The sequence below is a fragment of the Monodelphis domestica genome, chromosome 3 (assembly GCF_027887165.1).
Source record: "Monodelphis domestica isolate mMonDom1 chromosome 3, mMonDom1.pri, whole genome shotgun sequence".
NCBI classification, from domain to species: domain Eukaryota; kingdom Metazoa; phylum Chordata; class Mammalia; order Didelphimorphia; family Didelphidae; genus Monodelphis; species Monodelphis domestica.
The window spans coordinates 125637415-125652982 of record NC_077229.1 but is presented as its reverse complement, the minus strand read 5'-3'; the positions used below and the strand labels follow the sequence as shown (position 1 = coordinate 125652982).

General features: G+C 36.4%; 1 protein-coding gene across 1 annotated transcript in view; it reads right to left on the bottom strand.

The window, feature by feature from the left end:
* Positions 1-5737: 5737 nt before the first annotated feature.
* OC90 (otoconin 90) overlaps positions 5738-15568 on the bottom strand; it is a 70236-nt gene continuing 60405 nt past the window's right edge. Inside the window, exons 12-15 of the mRNA XM_056821022.1 lie at positions 11067-11241; positions 9695-9801; positions 6029-6375; positions 5738-5915 (exon numbers count right to left, since the gene is read on the bottom strand). Of these exons, the coding sequence (XP_056677000.1) occupies positions 6065-6375; positions 9695-9801; positions 11067-11241 (593 nt within the window). The 3' untranslated portion in view covers positions 5738-5915; positions 6029-6064. The remainder of the gene's footprint in view (positions 5916-6028; positions 6376-9694; positions 9802-11066; positions 11242-15568) is intronic.

Sequence of the window (15568 nt, the reverse complement as noted above, 5' to 3'; positions counted from 1 at the left end):
AAACTATTCCCACCCTAATCAGACCATTCTTTAGAAGATCTGATTTAGTTATTTCCTGATCAATAACAATGGGAATACTTGGAATAACAGCATCAGGTCTTGGAAACTTTACATTCTCCACCCTACTCAGTTTAACAAGATTTTGAAGGTCTTTATCAAACCCAGATTTAATTATCTGAGGAGATGGCCTTCAACAGACATGTGCAAAAAAAAAAAAAATGAATAGACCTCTGGGCTGTCCTAAATCAAACTAAGTCCTCGTTGGTACAGATGAGACACAGAGAAGTGATGTATAAGGCACATCACTTCTTGCCTCTTTCTCTTTCCCTGGAGAAATGACTCTGGCTGGCAGCGTGCTAAGCATTCCGACATCTTGGCGTGTTGGGTGGTGAGTTTTGCCCTGGAGCTGATTTCAAGTTCGGGCATCTTAGCTGAGCCCCTTTGGAGATCAGGCTGATTCCTTCCTCCTTCATACTCCAAACCCTTACTCTATTACCTCCTGATCTCCCACATGATACTAATGGGGGAGGGAGAGAAGAGGGAGAGCAAAAAACCTACTCCCTCCTTCTTAATCTTCTCCACTATCAATTAAATCACCATAAAATTTGGCAGCCAACTTGGATATTTTATTATTGGGATTTCCCTTGGCAACCACTTAAATTTAGATTTTTTTCAGTCTCAACCATAATTTCGCCCTTTACAGTAGCCAGGTATGATTCCCAAATAATAAAATATCCGTCAGCTGGGAATTATAGAGATTTTAATTAATATAAATGAAGGAATTAAGGAAAAGAGAAAGAATTAATTTAAACTGCTCTGGCTCAGGCTGAGCCAGGCAGTAGTTAAAGGCCTTGGCCAAAGTGGCCTTCCTGAGTCTAAAGGAAAGGGAGTCAGTCTTATCACTCACCACGAGACTCTCCAAGGAAGCTCCAGTCCTCCACTGAACTCGATCTCCTGAACTGAGTTCCGAATCCTGAACGGACTTTTAGCCTCCTTTTAAAGAGAATTTTCTCTTATGTCACCTCCCCTAAATTTTTATGTCTACCAGTCACAGCAGACATTTTTTCTAGGACTGCCTATTCTTTGTTCTCACCACTCTTTAGTTCTCACCTTCTCTGGTTAGATTATATCTTTTGAGTACTTCACACTTCTTTGTTACGCTTGCCTTTTGTGAGTTACTTGACCTTTTTTTGTGATTAATTTAACCTTTATGGGTACTTAACACCCTTTTGTATTAGATCTAAAAATAGACTTAAAGTTCTAGCTTCACCATAAGGTATGAGTTAAGTACCTTCATTGTTCAATCAGGAGTTTACAACTTTGTCTTCCCCTAAAGTCTGTCTAAAGTATGGGTGGAGTAACGTAAAGTTCCCAAGACATTCCTGATTCTTGTTAGACCAAGTATCTCCATTGTTACAATAAGGAAATAGCTAAATCTAATCTTCTAAAGTACAGTCTGAGTAGTTTTTAAGATTCACACTAAGAAATTACAGTATTCACTTAAATCATATTATAGCATTTAAAGAATGTTGAGAAGCATAATATAGATGACAAACCAGTGAAAGACATCAGAAAGGACTGTGGTGAAAAAGGAAATCCAGGAAAAGAACATCTAGGAGGAAAAGATCTTCAATATTATCAAATGCAGGAACAGGACCAAGATAGATAAGGACTTTAACATGATGATCATACTTGACTATTTGCCATTTTGGAGAAAGCAGTTTCATTTAGAAATAAATTCAGAAACCTAATGTCAAAGGTTTGAGGAGTGAGAGGAAATTAAAATACCTTAAGTAACTTGTTTGACAGTGTTCTTAACCTAGTAAACCAGGGAAATGGTATATCTAGTACAGTGATGGCAAGATTGAGTGCCCAAGATGCAAATGTCCTCAGGCACCTATGGAGAAGGGAAGGCGAACAGCCCTGCCCTGTGTCCCTCTAGCTTTCTATTAAATTCTTTCCTCTGATGCATGCCACAGGTTCACCACCAGGGGTCTAGTATATGGACTTTCTTCTCATTGTTAGAGATTGATTGTTCAATGGCAAATGCTTATGTGAAGGTTGGGGCAGAGTTGGGGAAAGTGAGAGAGAAAAGAGATCTTTAGTCTTTAAAATGTCAGCTTTGAAAGAGAATATGTGACATTCCAAACTCTTCAGGTCAAAGACTAGGAAGAAACTGTCATGTAAATGAGTTGGCAATCCCTTTCATGTCCCTGTCCCCTACTTACTAAATTAAAGACTGCAGGAATTTCCCCTTGGTGGTGGGGGTGGGGGTGGGGCGGTCTGAAACTTCCTCTTGGCTGAGCTGAATACCTGATTCCCAATAGGAGAGCTCATTTACTCTCTATTGTATATATTCTCCCAATTATACTTTCTAATTTCTGTTTTGTTATCAACTTGGGTAAATGTGCAATTCTATGTGTGTCCATTGTGAAACAGGGCAGCAAACCTTGGAGATGTGTGCGTATGTGCTCAGAGACAGAGAAAGCTTGGGGGCCTGCCTTTCCATTAAGGAAGTCATCAGAAGCATCATTTGGAGGGTGTAGCCACGATGATAGAGTAGAAGGTGCATTGTAGTTGAACTCTTCCCAGCATTCCTCTTGGAACACTTTAAAATAACCCCTCTGGTAGAATTGTGGAGACAGCCAACAAGAGGTCAGGGGTAGGCACAGTGCTAAGGACCTTCATGCCCTTTTAACTTTGAGATAATCAGGAAGTTTCCATGGCACTCGTGATAGGAAGAATCAGACACAATTGAATAGATAATGACAACCACAAAAACCATATAGTAAACAAAATACACATCCTGGTAACTGGTGCTGAATCAGGAGAAACCACCTAAGTGCTGCTGTCAAAATCCAGACTTCCATACCTCCAGACCAGCAGAATATCAAAAGGCTGCTGATAACTTTGTGATGATGTGGATATGGTAAATTTGAAATTTTACCAATAACTTTGAGATCATTTGGATGTGTCGATGACAGCTTCAAAGAGGCACTGATAGGAGTTGGTTTTTTTCCCCCTAAAAAAAAGTAAAAAAATGAAATCTCAAACTCCTGCTCCCTGATTACGCTTCTATCACCACTGAGTCCAGGGTGCATACAGCTCCCAAATGGAATCCATGGTTACAGGAGTGACACTCTATCTTCCTATCTTTTCCCCACACTCTCCTGGTCTTCCTTCCCCATTCCACATTCCCACGTCACCTGCCTTGTACTGCTTTTCATCAATGGCATCAGCCTTTATCGGCTTATTTCCCCCCCCCCACACACATACCCTCTGTGTTTAATTGAAGTGATTGCCACCTCATTTCCCACTGCCAATTGTGGTCTTTTCCAGTGAGTCCCCAAATATCTGGGCATGTCTACCTCCATTTATTAATTCATAAGTTATGAGTTCATTCCTATTCAGAACCTCAAACCTCTCCCTCATTACTAGGCAAGGGTCTCTAACTACTTTGGATGCCTAAAAATCTTATACTGAGTCCTTCTTTGTTCTGCATTTGTTAAAAACTGATCTCAAGAAAGAATGTGATACCCTTCCTTTAAATATAAATAACTCATTTAAAAAAAATTTGCTTTTTAGGAAGGACAGGGAAGAAGTGTTTACCTGAGGAAACAGAATTATAAGTAGAATCTGAGCCTTGCACTAGCCAAAGTGGAGGAGGTCCGTGGGGATTAAAGGGACTTCTAAATGACAACAGAGTGAAATGATAGTGTCCAGAATGGGGAAAAATTGATTATTTTGGAGTGCCCATTCTTCATTTGTTATTATATTTAGTATACTCTATTTACTGAATGGGATACTGGCTCAGAGCAGTGTTTCTTCTTTGCCCTGGAACTTCACATATTTTTCATGCTATGTGCTAGCATAGAGCACAGAAATGGAACTTGTGAATGGAAGTTAGAGGAAGAAGGTGCAGGTTTTGTTCAACATAAAGACTTCTCTAACAGAGCTCTAACAAGATGCCCTTAAGAGGCAAAGAAGTCTCCATCATGAGGAATGTTTAGCAGAAGTTGGATGACCACAGAAGATATAGACTCCTGAATCAAACGGGGTGGGACTAGATGACCTCTGAAGTACTTTCAGATTGTTGCATTTTCACATTCTCTCTCTTTTTTTTTTGCTTTCCTTGATAGAATAAAGAATTAAAATTCCTCGAAAGAATAAATGAATTAAAATTTTTTCTTTGCTAGAGAAAACTTTTTACACTTTAAGTTGCCTAATAAAAATATACAATTTACAAATACAATTATAATTACCTCTCAAAGCCTGCATCCTCTCAACAGCATGATCATTAGTAGTGTGAGATTTTTTAGCTTTTCAAAGTATCATTGATAATGTATTTTATTAAGAAATATCTTTTTTGTTGACCTGCTTAAATTGTGTTCTTCCTAAATAACCCCATGAAAAATCAACTTGAATAGAATTATGGATTGTTAGAGCTAGAAAAGGGACTTTGAGGTCATCTAATCCAATCCCTTCATTTTAAAGAGAGGGAAATGGAGACCAGAAAGGGAAAGAAGCTGGTTTGGTGACTGCACAATGGAGGCAATGGCAAAGGCAGAACTTCTGTATTCCCAGGTCAGTGATCTTCCACAGTGCCCCACTCAACATGTGCTCCACCTCTGGGACTGAAAAACTATTACAGTCACGTGAATGCTGCTATATAATTAAGGGTTTTCTATTCAGTCATTTTCAGTCATGTTTACCCTTTGTTATCCCATTTGGATTTTTTTCTGGGTTATATATATATATATATATATATATATATATATATATATATATATATATATATATATGTATATATTATCATGCAAAACATACTTCCATATTCATTATTAACAGAATTCTCATAAATTAATGAAAACCCAAATAAACTAAAGAGAAAAATAATATGCATTCCTACTGCAACAGTTCATTTCTGTAGAGGTGGATAGCACTTTTTGGTCATAAGTCCTTTGGAATTGTCCTGGATCATTGTATTGAGGAAAGTAGCTAAGTCTTTCCAATTGGTCATCCCGCAATATTGCTGTTACTGTGTACAATGCTCTCCTGGGTCTGCTTATTTCCCTCCACATCAGTTCATGGAGGTCTTTCCAGCTCTTTCTGAAATCATCCTGTTCATCATTCCTTATAGCACAAGAGTATTCCATCACCATCAGATACCACAATTTGTTCAGCCATTCTCCAACTGATGGACATCACCTCAATTTTCAATTCTTTGCCACCACAAAAAACTGTTATAAATATTTTTATACAAATAGATCCCCCCCCCAATTTTTTTATCTCAGAGTATAGACATAATAGTGGTATTATAGGATCAAAGGGTATGCACAGTTTTATAGCCTTTTGACATATTTCCAAATTGTATTTGGGGTTTTCTTGCCAAAGATATTGAAATGGTTTTGCCATTTCCTTCTCCAGCTCATTTTACTGGTGATGCAAGCAGGGTTGAATGACTTGCTCATGATCACCCAGCTTATAACTAGCTAAAGCCAGATTTGAGCTCAGGAAGATGCGTCTTTCTGACTTCCTGATGCTATGCCACTAGCTGCCCGGAAGTATGTGGCACAAAACTTAATCAAAACATCGTTTATCTGATCTGCTAACTTTGCCAAGAATAGCATTCAAAGTCTAAATGTTCAGGGAATGAGCCTTTCAACCCTCTTCCCATGTATACACCCAGTAGTATTTGTTCATTGCCATCTAAAGTGGTAAAGTTCTAAAAACATGATTAATTTGAATGTTTATTAATTTCCACAATACAATGCATGCAGTATAAATCATACAAGAGATACACCCTGGCCCCTCTGGTTTTGCATTAGAACAAGTCTGGCAATAATAATGACTTATGTGTGTCCGAGGGCTCTTAACTTTCAAGGCGCTTTATTTTCTCAATTCTCCCATCATACCTGTGGGGGAAAAATGTAGAAGAGTCATTACTATAATGAACCATTCAGCAGGTGAGGCATTTAGGGGCTCCGGAAAGCTTAAGTTTGGAATAACATAGATCTAGAAGACCTACTTTTGCTGCTTTTAATGAAGGAAACTCAAATTATTGTCAATTGGCTGACCTGGAACCGGTAGAGACAAATGGCTTCCCCAAAAACCTTTTCTTTCTTCTGAAACCTCCCCCCAAAGAAGCCACAGATTCTTCGCTGCTCTTCTCATCAGAATTTGAGCTCCTGCTCCCTAAACCGGTGGGAGCCAAAGGCCATTCGTGGCTAATGTTTTCACATAGCGTTCCATTCTCCTGACATCTGGATCTACTCCAGAATCTGAAACTTTCATTGAACAATGCAGCAGCCATACACTCGGCAGCAGTCTGATCACAGGAGCAGAGAAGCTTCTCACAGAAATTCTGCCCTCTACCTAAAAAAGCAAAGGCAACATAATGAGCATCCTTGGAATGTTAATCATTATTAATAATTAATTATCCTATATATTATATATAATAAAATAATTTATTCTAAATAGCAATGTTAATAATAAAAACAATAGTTCATATATATATATAGGAAATCTTTACATTTTACCAAGACTTTTCTTACAATAGCCTTGTGGTAATATGGTATGATCATCTTTTTAAAGTGAGGAAACTGAGACTCACTCATTATCACAAAGTAATTGACTGTGGCTGGTTTCAAACTGAGATATTCATGAATTTCAATCTGAGCACTCTCTACCACCTCTTATACAGAAAGCTGTCTATTGCTTCATCAGCCTAATTTTGTATTCTAGTAATATATGGAATCCTCTACTAGTCAGTGTTTATTGATCTTTGAATCATTGAATTAATGCAATTGGAATGGAAGTATACTTTGAATATAGTCTAGTCTAAGCATGAGTACAATCTTAAAAGATGACCTTTTAATTTATTATATTATATTATATTATATTATATTATATTATATTATATTATATTATATTATATTATATTATATTATATTATATTATATTATATTATATTATATTATATTATATTATATCATATCATATCATATCATATCATATCATATCATATTATATTATATTACTATATTATATTATTATATTATATTATGTTATGTTATATTTATTATATTATATTTATTATATTACTACATATAAATTATGATATTATTACATATAAATCATGATATTAGTACATATAAATTATGATATTATTAAATATATGATAATATATAATTATAATAATAAAAAAAAAGTTCAAGCCTTTGCTTGAACAATTCCAGTATTAGAAAACTCACGTGATGCCTTACAAAGCTGCCTTTTCTACTTCTGGATGGCTCCTAAATTTAAAATATTTTTTATATTTTTCCTATGTGTTCCTCCTTGTAAATTCTATTCATTGCTCCCAATTTTGCCTTGTAATGTCAAATAAAACAAGGCTTTGCTATCTCCTTCGTATGACAGCCCTTCACTGATTTGAAGACAGCTATAGCTACCCTTAATCTAATCTGGTCTTCTTTACTCCAGTCTAAACATCTGTAATTCCTTTAGCCAATCCTCTTCTAGTAGGGCTTTCAGTTCCCTTAACATCTTGGTCACATTTGTCTGGACACACTCCAGCTCATCAGAGAACTAGACACAACGCACCAGCTGCTGTGGAGGAAAGCAGAATAACCACTTCCCTTTTTCTTGGCTTGCTGATCTTCTGTCATTTGTATCTGCCTGACAAAGAATTGGAAACTGAGGGAGTGTCTGTCATTTGAAGGATGGCTGAATAAGTTGTGGTTTATAGTTGTAATGAAATATCATTGCACCATAAGAAATGACAAACAGGACAAGTTCAGAAAATCCTGGAAAGGTTTATATGAACTGATACAAAGTGAAGTGAGCAGAACCAGGAAAACAAACAGTGCATACAGTAAGAGAAATGTTGGACAATGATCAACCGCAAAGGACTAAACTATTATCAGCAAAGTAAGGTTCCAAAGTAACCCCAAGGGACTCATGATAGAAAATTTTACCTAAAGCCAAAGAAATGACTGTTGGAATCTGATTGCACATCAAAGCACACCATCTTTCACTTTATATCCTTCATGAATTTTTTATTGTATGTGAATCACAAAATATCAGAAAATAATTGTGAAAATTATTTTAATTAATAGTTCTTAATATTATATATTATATAATTAATAAAAAATAATTATTTCTAATGAACATAATTAAAAAATAAAATAAAGTTTAAAAAATTGTATCCACCCAAGAACCAACTGTAGTATTCTTTACACAATAGGCACTGAATAAATGGTTAATGGAGTTAATTTATTGAATTACATGGCAGGATATAAATAGCAATTGTTCTGTTAGGTCACAGTCATTCCCCAGCACTTCCCCCAAATGGATATAATTTTACTTTCCTTACAGAATTCATAGGGTCTTTATGAGGCTTAGATGAAAAAGATAAAGGCCAAAGTACTTTGTTACAGTAAAGTCTCCTCACAGTCTTACATGTACTCTTCCCCCTGCACTTCCAAGCACTCTTTTCTTTTTTTAAACCTTACCTTTTGTCTTAGAATCAATACTTTCTATTGGTTCCAAGGCAGAAGAGTGGTGAGGGCTGAGCAATGAACATTAAGTAACTTGCCTAGGGTCTCACAGCTAGGAAGTATCTGAATCTAGATTTGAACCCAGGACCTCCTATCTCTAGACCTGGCTTTCAATCTATTAAGCCACACAGCTGTCCTGAGAAATAGTATGTTTAAGTAAAGCTAATGCCATTTAAGATAATAATTTCATGGAATTAGGGAACTTTGGAATCATCTGTTCTAATAAAGAGAAGCTATGTGGCATAGTACCTAGAGTGCCAGACTTGGAATCAGGGAGACTCATCTACATGAATTCAAATCCAGCCTCAGGCACTTACTAGCTGTGTGACCCTGGGAAAGGTATAGTCTAGTTTGCCTTAATTTCCTCGTCTGTAAAATGATTTGGAGAAGGAAATGGCAAGAAAACCTCACAAAAGGTCATGAAGACTTTGTCACAACTGAACAGGAGCCATCTAAACTAGTCTCTAAAGCATAAATCTCAACACCATAAGATGATGCTGGTAAAGATAAAAATGCAGAGAAAACTAAATAGAATGAGAATAACATGCTCAATGAATACACCACTGTAAATAAAAAACACACCGAAAGGAAGTCAGACTCAGATTAGTCACAATGGTCAGTCTTTGGAGATTACATAATGAAATACATCAGCCTCTTCTTGGTAGAAAAGTAAGAGACTTTGGGTACATAATATGAATATACTATCAGATGATTGTTATGTCAATAGATATTAGTTAACTTTGTTATTATTGTAAGAGAATTGTAGGAGGTGAGTGGAGAATAACAACAGTGTAAAAAACAAAAGCACCAATAAGAACTTTAAAAATTCAGTGTTGTTAAAAGTTGACTTATTTGTAGTTTTTTAGGATTTTAATTAGTTAATTTTTCTTATTGTTCTTGTTGTATAATTACTCCACAAAATACCTTATTATATATTAATTGTATTTTATATTTATATGTATTTAAATAAATTGATAAATATATATATAAATATGTTTGTATATATTTTTGTTTGTTTGTTTATTTCACATATCCCACTCGGTGCTTGAAGGGAATGACCACAGGGATATATAGGAGGCACTCAATGGTTCCTTACTGACTTTGACCTCAGCAACAGCTGCTAGGGAATCACTTACATTTTGTTTTGTGATCCTCACATGTCACTTCAGACCTTGAACTCCTCTCTAACCCACAGCCAAATTTCTTCACTTGTTCCAAGCAACAATGATGTGAAAAACAACACCTAAGAGAAAAAAAAGTTTATTGTCCAAAGGTACCGATTGTCCAAGCATGAGTTTGCTTTCTTTTTAAAAACAAACTTCTATACCCCCTCCTTTAAGAAAAAAAAGTAATATATTAACAAAGCATGGCAGGCACATCAACATTCCTAAAACTGTATCCTATGAATCCCTGGGATTCTCTGAAACTGGCCAAAGAATTTTTTTTGGGAATAATATTCTTTTTGGGAAAACAAAGTTGTCATGGTGGCAAAGCCTACCCATCACATCCATATGTTTTATTCTCTTTGCCAGAAGGACACAATGTATATAAGAAGCGGATATGGATATTGAATGAAACTGTACTGGTTTCACCACTAAATTGTGAATCATGGAATATGTCTATACTATGATACACCCAACAAAATGATGGTTGATTTGTCTTGGCAGAGTCCAGTGTCCCATTTATACTCAAAGGTTTTTTGTTAATCACTTTCAACATTTTTTAGCTTAGGATTGCCATGCACTATGCAAAGTCCTGGAGATACAAGTAAGGGGAGGGGGGAGAAAGCAGCCCCTACCATCAGGAAACTTATATTTGAATGAAAGCAACATCAAAAACACATATACACAAGTTATACATGGAACGGGTGGAAGATAAGCTTAGAGGAGACACCAGCTGGAGAGCCCAGGAAAGGCCACTTGCAGAGAAGGGATGTTGCCTTTGAGACACGGAGTTGGCCATTGTTGGAGGTAAGGAGGGAGGACAGCAGGGTTGAAGGTAGGTGCTGTGCTAGGCATGAGGAGCAACAAGGAGGCCAGGATTATAGAGTGAATGGAAAGGTTGGGAAGGCTGGTTGGGGCCAGATTGGGAAGAGAGTTTGAGATGCTTGTGGAACATCACATTGGAAATGTTCAATATGCAGTGGCACTATAGACCCCTTCTCAGAATAATGTTCTGAATGCATAAAGTAAAATACATGGATTTCCAAATTATATTGAATTTAATTATATCATTGAAATTAATAATCATTAAATTTAATTACATTGAAATTAATCATGTTGATTATATTATATTGAAATTAATTATATTGTCTATAGGCTTCACTAGAGCCCAGTTTTCACACACAAAGCTATGAAGGCCTTAAAAGTATTCCTGAACCTGATTATCTTGATGAACCAGTGTTAGTTGTTGAACTCGTGCCAGTACTGTGGTATTAGCGTCAAGATCTAATGCCAAACCTCTGGCCCTGGCCTCTGCTTCCACATCACACAGCTGTCATCTCCGTACCTGTCCAAAGGATCAGCAGGATCTCCCTGTCCTTCTTGACCACAATAACAACCGTAAGATTCAAAGTCCTCTGGACACCGAGCTGTCAGACAAAAGAGCATTTCTCCAATCTGGGGCATTTCTTGCTTGACTTCTCCACTGTCTCCCATTTGCAGGAAGGTTAATCTTTCACATTCTAATTTTTTTTAAAAAGAAAGAAATAAAATCAAATGTGTGGCCATTCAAGACATTAAGGGATCTGAGTCTAAAAATATGCAGTGAAAACCTTGGCAATCCATAAGAATGCCTTTTGAATCCTCTGGGAAATAGGGAGAGGCGGTTTGGAAAGTTAAGCAGCAGCTTAGAAAAAAAACATGGATCTTGGAATCAAAAGACTGAGATTTCTAGTTTTGTTTCTGATACTGGTGACCTTGGGAGAATCGCATTACTCTTCTGGTCTTCGGATTTCTTAGCTTTAATCCGTAGGCCACAAAGTCATAGATTTAGAGTTGTAAGAGACCTTGGAGTTCATCTAATCTAACTCTTGATTTTACAGATGAGGAAACTGAGGCCCAGAAGGATTAAATGATTTGTTTGGGTTAACATTTCTAGTAAATGTCTCAGATGGGATTTGAACCCAGTCTTCATAACTCCAAGTCTGATGCTTTAGCCATTACACAATTCTGCTTCTATATAATCAAGCAATAATCAACAGAACTAGCATTTATAAAGCACCTCTTATGTATCAGGCACTATGAAAAGTGCTGAGGATACAAAGAAGCAAAAGATAGCTCCAGTCCTCCAGGAACATATGATCTTTAAAAAAAATAAATCCATTATTTATTTTTAACTGAGTTTTGAATTTTCTCCTTCCCTCCACCCCTCCCCCACCCATTCAGAAGGCAAACAATATGATATCATCTATATATGAGAAATCATGAAAAGCATATTTCCATATTATCCATATTTTCAAAAAACCAAGAAATATAAAGAAAGTGAAAAAATTTGTGTTTTGATCTGACCTCAGACTTCTTGAGATCACTCTGGGGTGGGGGGAGGATTACATTTTTTCATCTTCAAAGTTCTTTGGAATTTGCTTAGATTATTGATCAGACTGGCTAAGTCTTTTCTGTTTGATCATATTGCTTTTACTGTGTGCAATATTTGAGGAGCTTACAATCTAATGTAGATAACAGAGGGAGGGATGTGGGAGAAATCTAACTGATGTAAAAGCCAGTCAATCAAAAAACATATATGAAGTATCTACTTTGTGCTAGAAACTATGCTAAGGACTTGGTATACAAAGAAAGACAAATAATAATCCCTGCTCTCAAGGAATTCAGAATGACTCAAAATAAAAATTAAAAATAATTTTAAAATAAATTAAATGTTATACGAGAATTTATTTGTCATATACTATATTATTTTCTATATATTAGGAGAATTATTGTGTATTCCTGTGTCTGGAATCTGGGTCAGAGATGCCATCTAGTCTTGCTTTTTGCATTTTCTTTTTCCCTTGGTAATCCCAAAGAATGTCTTCCCTTCTAACAGAAGTAGGTTAATAAATGAAGGAGACAAGAGTTCTTTTACTGTGGAGTGATCTGTCCACCCGTGGAGATGGGAAGGGATGGATATGATGTGTCAATGGATACCTCTTTATTAGCTACCATCAATCACCACATCAATCTAAATCTCATGGAATGGTCAAGGAAAAGGCTGACTAATGAGGTCCTAAAAACTATTTATTAGACTTCCTTAGAAGGCTCAGATGGCCTCTGGTCCCCAAAAGATGAGTAGAGACCTGTATCACTTTATTGGTTATGACACTGACCTAACCAATAAACCTGATAGAATCAATAAACATGTTCTTCCCCCAAAATCAGTCTCTTTAGATCATTTTAATTGAGACATTTTAAAGATGACAAAAGTGATAGGTGTGTTAAGATAAATCAGTCATTTAAATAATTATTTGATGAACATGAAATATTTAAGAAATAAAATTATTAAATAACTTATTTAATAAATATTAAATATATTTAATTTAATAAATTTAAAAGGTTGTAGAACCACTGAAGTATGCATATTTTAGGGATATGATTATGAGGCATATATCCCAAAAGAGATCAAAGAAAGAGGAAAATAATCCACATATACAAAATATTTATAGCAACACTTTTCATTGAATCAAAAAAATTAGGGGAAAAAAGGATTCCACATCAATTGGGGAATACCTGAATTAAATTATAGTATGTAATTATAATGGAATATTACTATAATGTTTTAAAATGACAAAAGGGTTGTTTTTAGAGAAACCGGACTAGATTTCTAAGCTAATGCAGAGCGATGTGAGCAATAATTTATAATGTAGCAACAACAACAACAAAAAAAAAACCCTTTGAAATGTGTAAGAATTTTGATTGGTACAAAGACCAACCATGATTCCAGAGGATTGACAAGGTGACAATTCTCTGAATTGCAAGAATAGTGCCTAAAAGGAACTAATTCATCTCTAAAGTGATGAGTCAAGGATGGGAAAGTCTTACACAAATTGATACAAGCTCTGAGGTGAGAATGGGAATTTACAGACCAGCCCTAGAAGGCTTCCTGAATAGGACAGAGGTTTCTCATGCAAGGCTAGCCTTACATTTGGCTCTGATACTAAATAAGTCTTGCCTCTACTAAAATGTCTTCCATATTGATTCAAGGTGATTGTCTGAAATCTCCTGTTTCCTCCTCCTTTGGGGCAAAGAACTGAAAGTGACTATTAAAATATAAATGTTATTCTGGTTACATGGTGTAAGAGAGCAATGGTAAGCCATTATGCACTATTAAATACCTATTATATTAGCTTCAATAACTATTCCATTAGTTACCAGAGAACTAAGGGAAGAAACCCAGGGAAAGGGAGAGAGTAAAGTCTGGAGCACAGACCTCTCCCTAGGAAGAAAAGGCCAGATTGGAATGTTCCAGTGGGCAGCCTTTAGGCTCTAGATTCCTTTGAACCAAAGGTGAAGGAAAGAATGGGAAGACATCAAAAAGGGGGCACATAGTTGGTGCAGTGGATAGGATACCAAGTTTAGAGTCAGGAAGATCAGAGTTTAAATCTAGCCTCAGATACTATTATATGGCCTTGGGCAAGTTACTTAACCCTGTTTGCCTCAGTTTCTTCATCTGTAAAATGATCTGAAGAAAGAAATGGCAAACTACTCTATTATCTTTGCCAAGAAAACCCCAAATGGAGTCATGAAGAGGTCATGACTGGCACAGCTAAATAACAGGCATTGAAAAATAAAAATGTCACTAATTTTACACTTTTTATATTACATATATCCTAACTCTACTCTTACAATAATAACTCTGGTAAGGAATGTGGAGAAGGAGAATCACAAGGTTCATCTTGGATCATATCTTCTTCTTCCTCTTTCCCTCCATGTGTGGCCCCAATTTTTTGTGGTTCTTTCTAAAGAACATAAGGAGGGAGTGTTTAATTCAACTCAAGAGCCTTATTTTCTATAAAATTAATGTGGCTGCTGTAGATGACACCCAGAGTTCCTTCTATCTCTACAAGTCTAAGAACCTTTGAATCTCTTCCTCTCTTTTGTTTCTACTTGCATATTGATCTGAAGTCCTCCCAAAGCATGTCTTGACCTTTTGCTCTTGAATCTTCAATTTATTGATGCTTTTCCCTGCATCCCAAGTCCAGAGGGCACTCCTCTGTGCCCAGATACAGATTCATTATTGCTACTCCAATACCACAAAACTTCCCTCACTTACTGATAATCCAACTGGCTGATATTCGTGATGTGGTTATTATTTCTATTGTTGCTACTGTACTTTATACCAACAAAGTACTTTCCATACTTTGTCTCATAAAATTGCTATGAAGCAGATAGCATCTATGTTTCTATTTTGCAGAGAAGAAAACTGAATTTGGGGTAAAGTGACTTGCTGAGGGTCGCAGAACCAGAAAAGGGCAGAAACAGAATGCAAATCTAGGTTCCTTGGATCTTGATAGCCATCTTTCCACTGAGCTTCATTTGCCTGATGACATGCCATCTTGTCACCCCTGAAGCATGGGTGTGAGGAGGCCTCGTCAGCTTGGGGCTCTTGAATAGTTGGCTCCCAACAATAACACTTCCCCGTTTGAACTGGAGGGAACAATTCCACTTAAGACTTTGTTGCTATGGAGACATTAGGATGAGCCTCCAAATGTGAAATGAACCAGTAAGCAGCGCTGGACTCCAACCTCACCATTTCTCCAAAGGATTTCTCATCAAAAGCTGGAGGAGCTGAAGGCCAGAAAGTGTACCAAAGAATATTTGAATGAAATCCATTCCCATCACCATGAAGCTCCATTCATATTTATAGCCAATTAACTTTCAAAGGGTCAAAAATGTTACCTTCAATCTTCCAATGATACATTATGCCTCGGAGTCCAATTGAGATCATTGCTAATGTGTATCTTTGCTATGGTGATGGAATACACAGTTTTAAAATCAGAATCTAAGTCAGGATGCTTA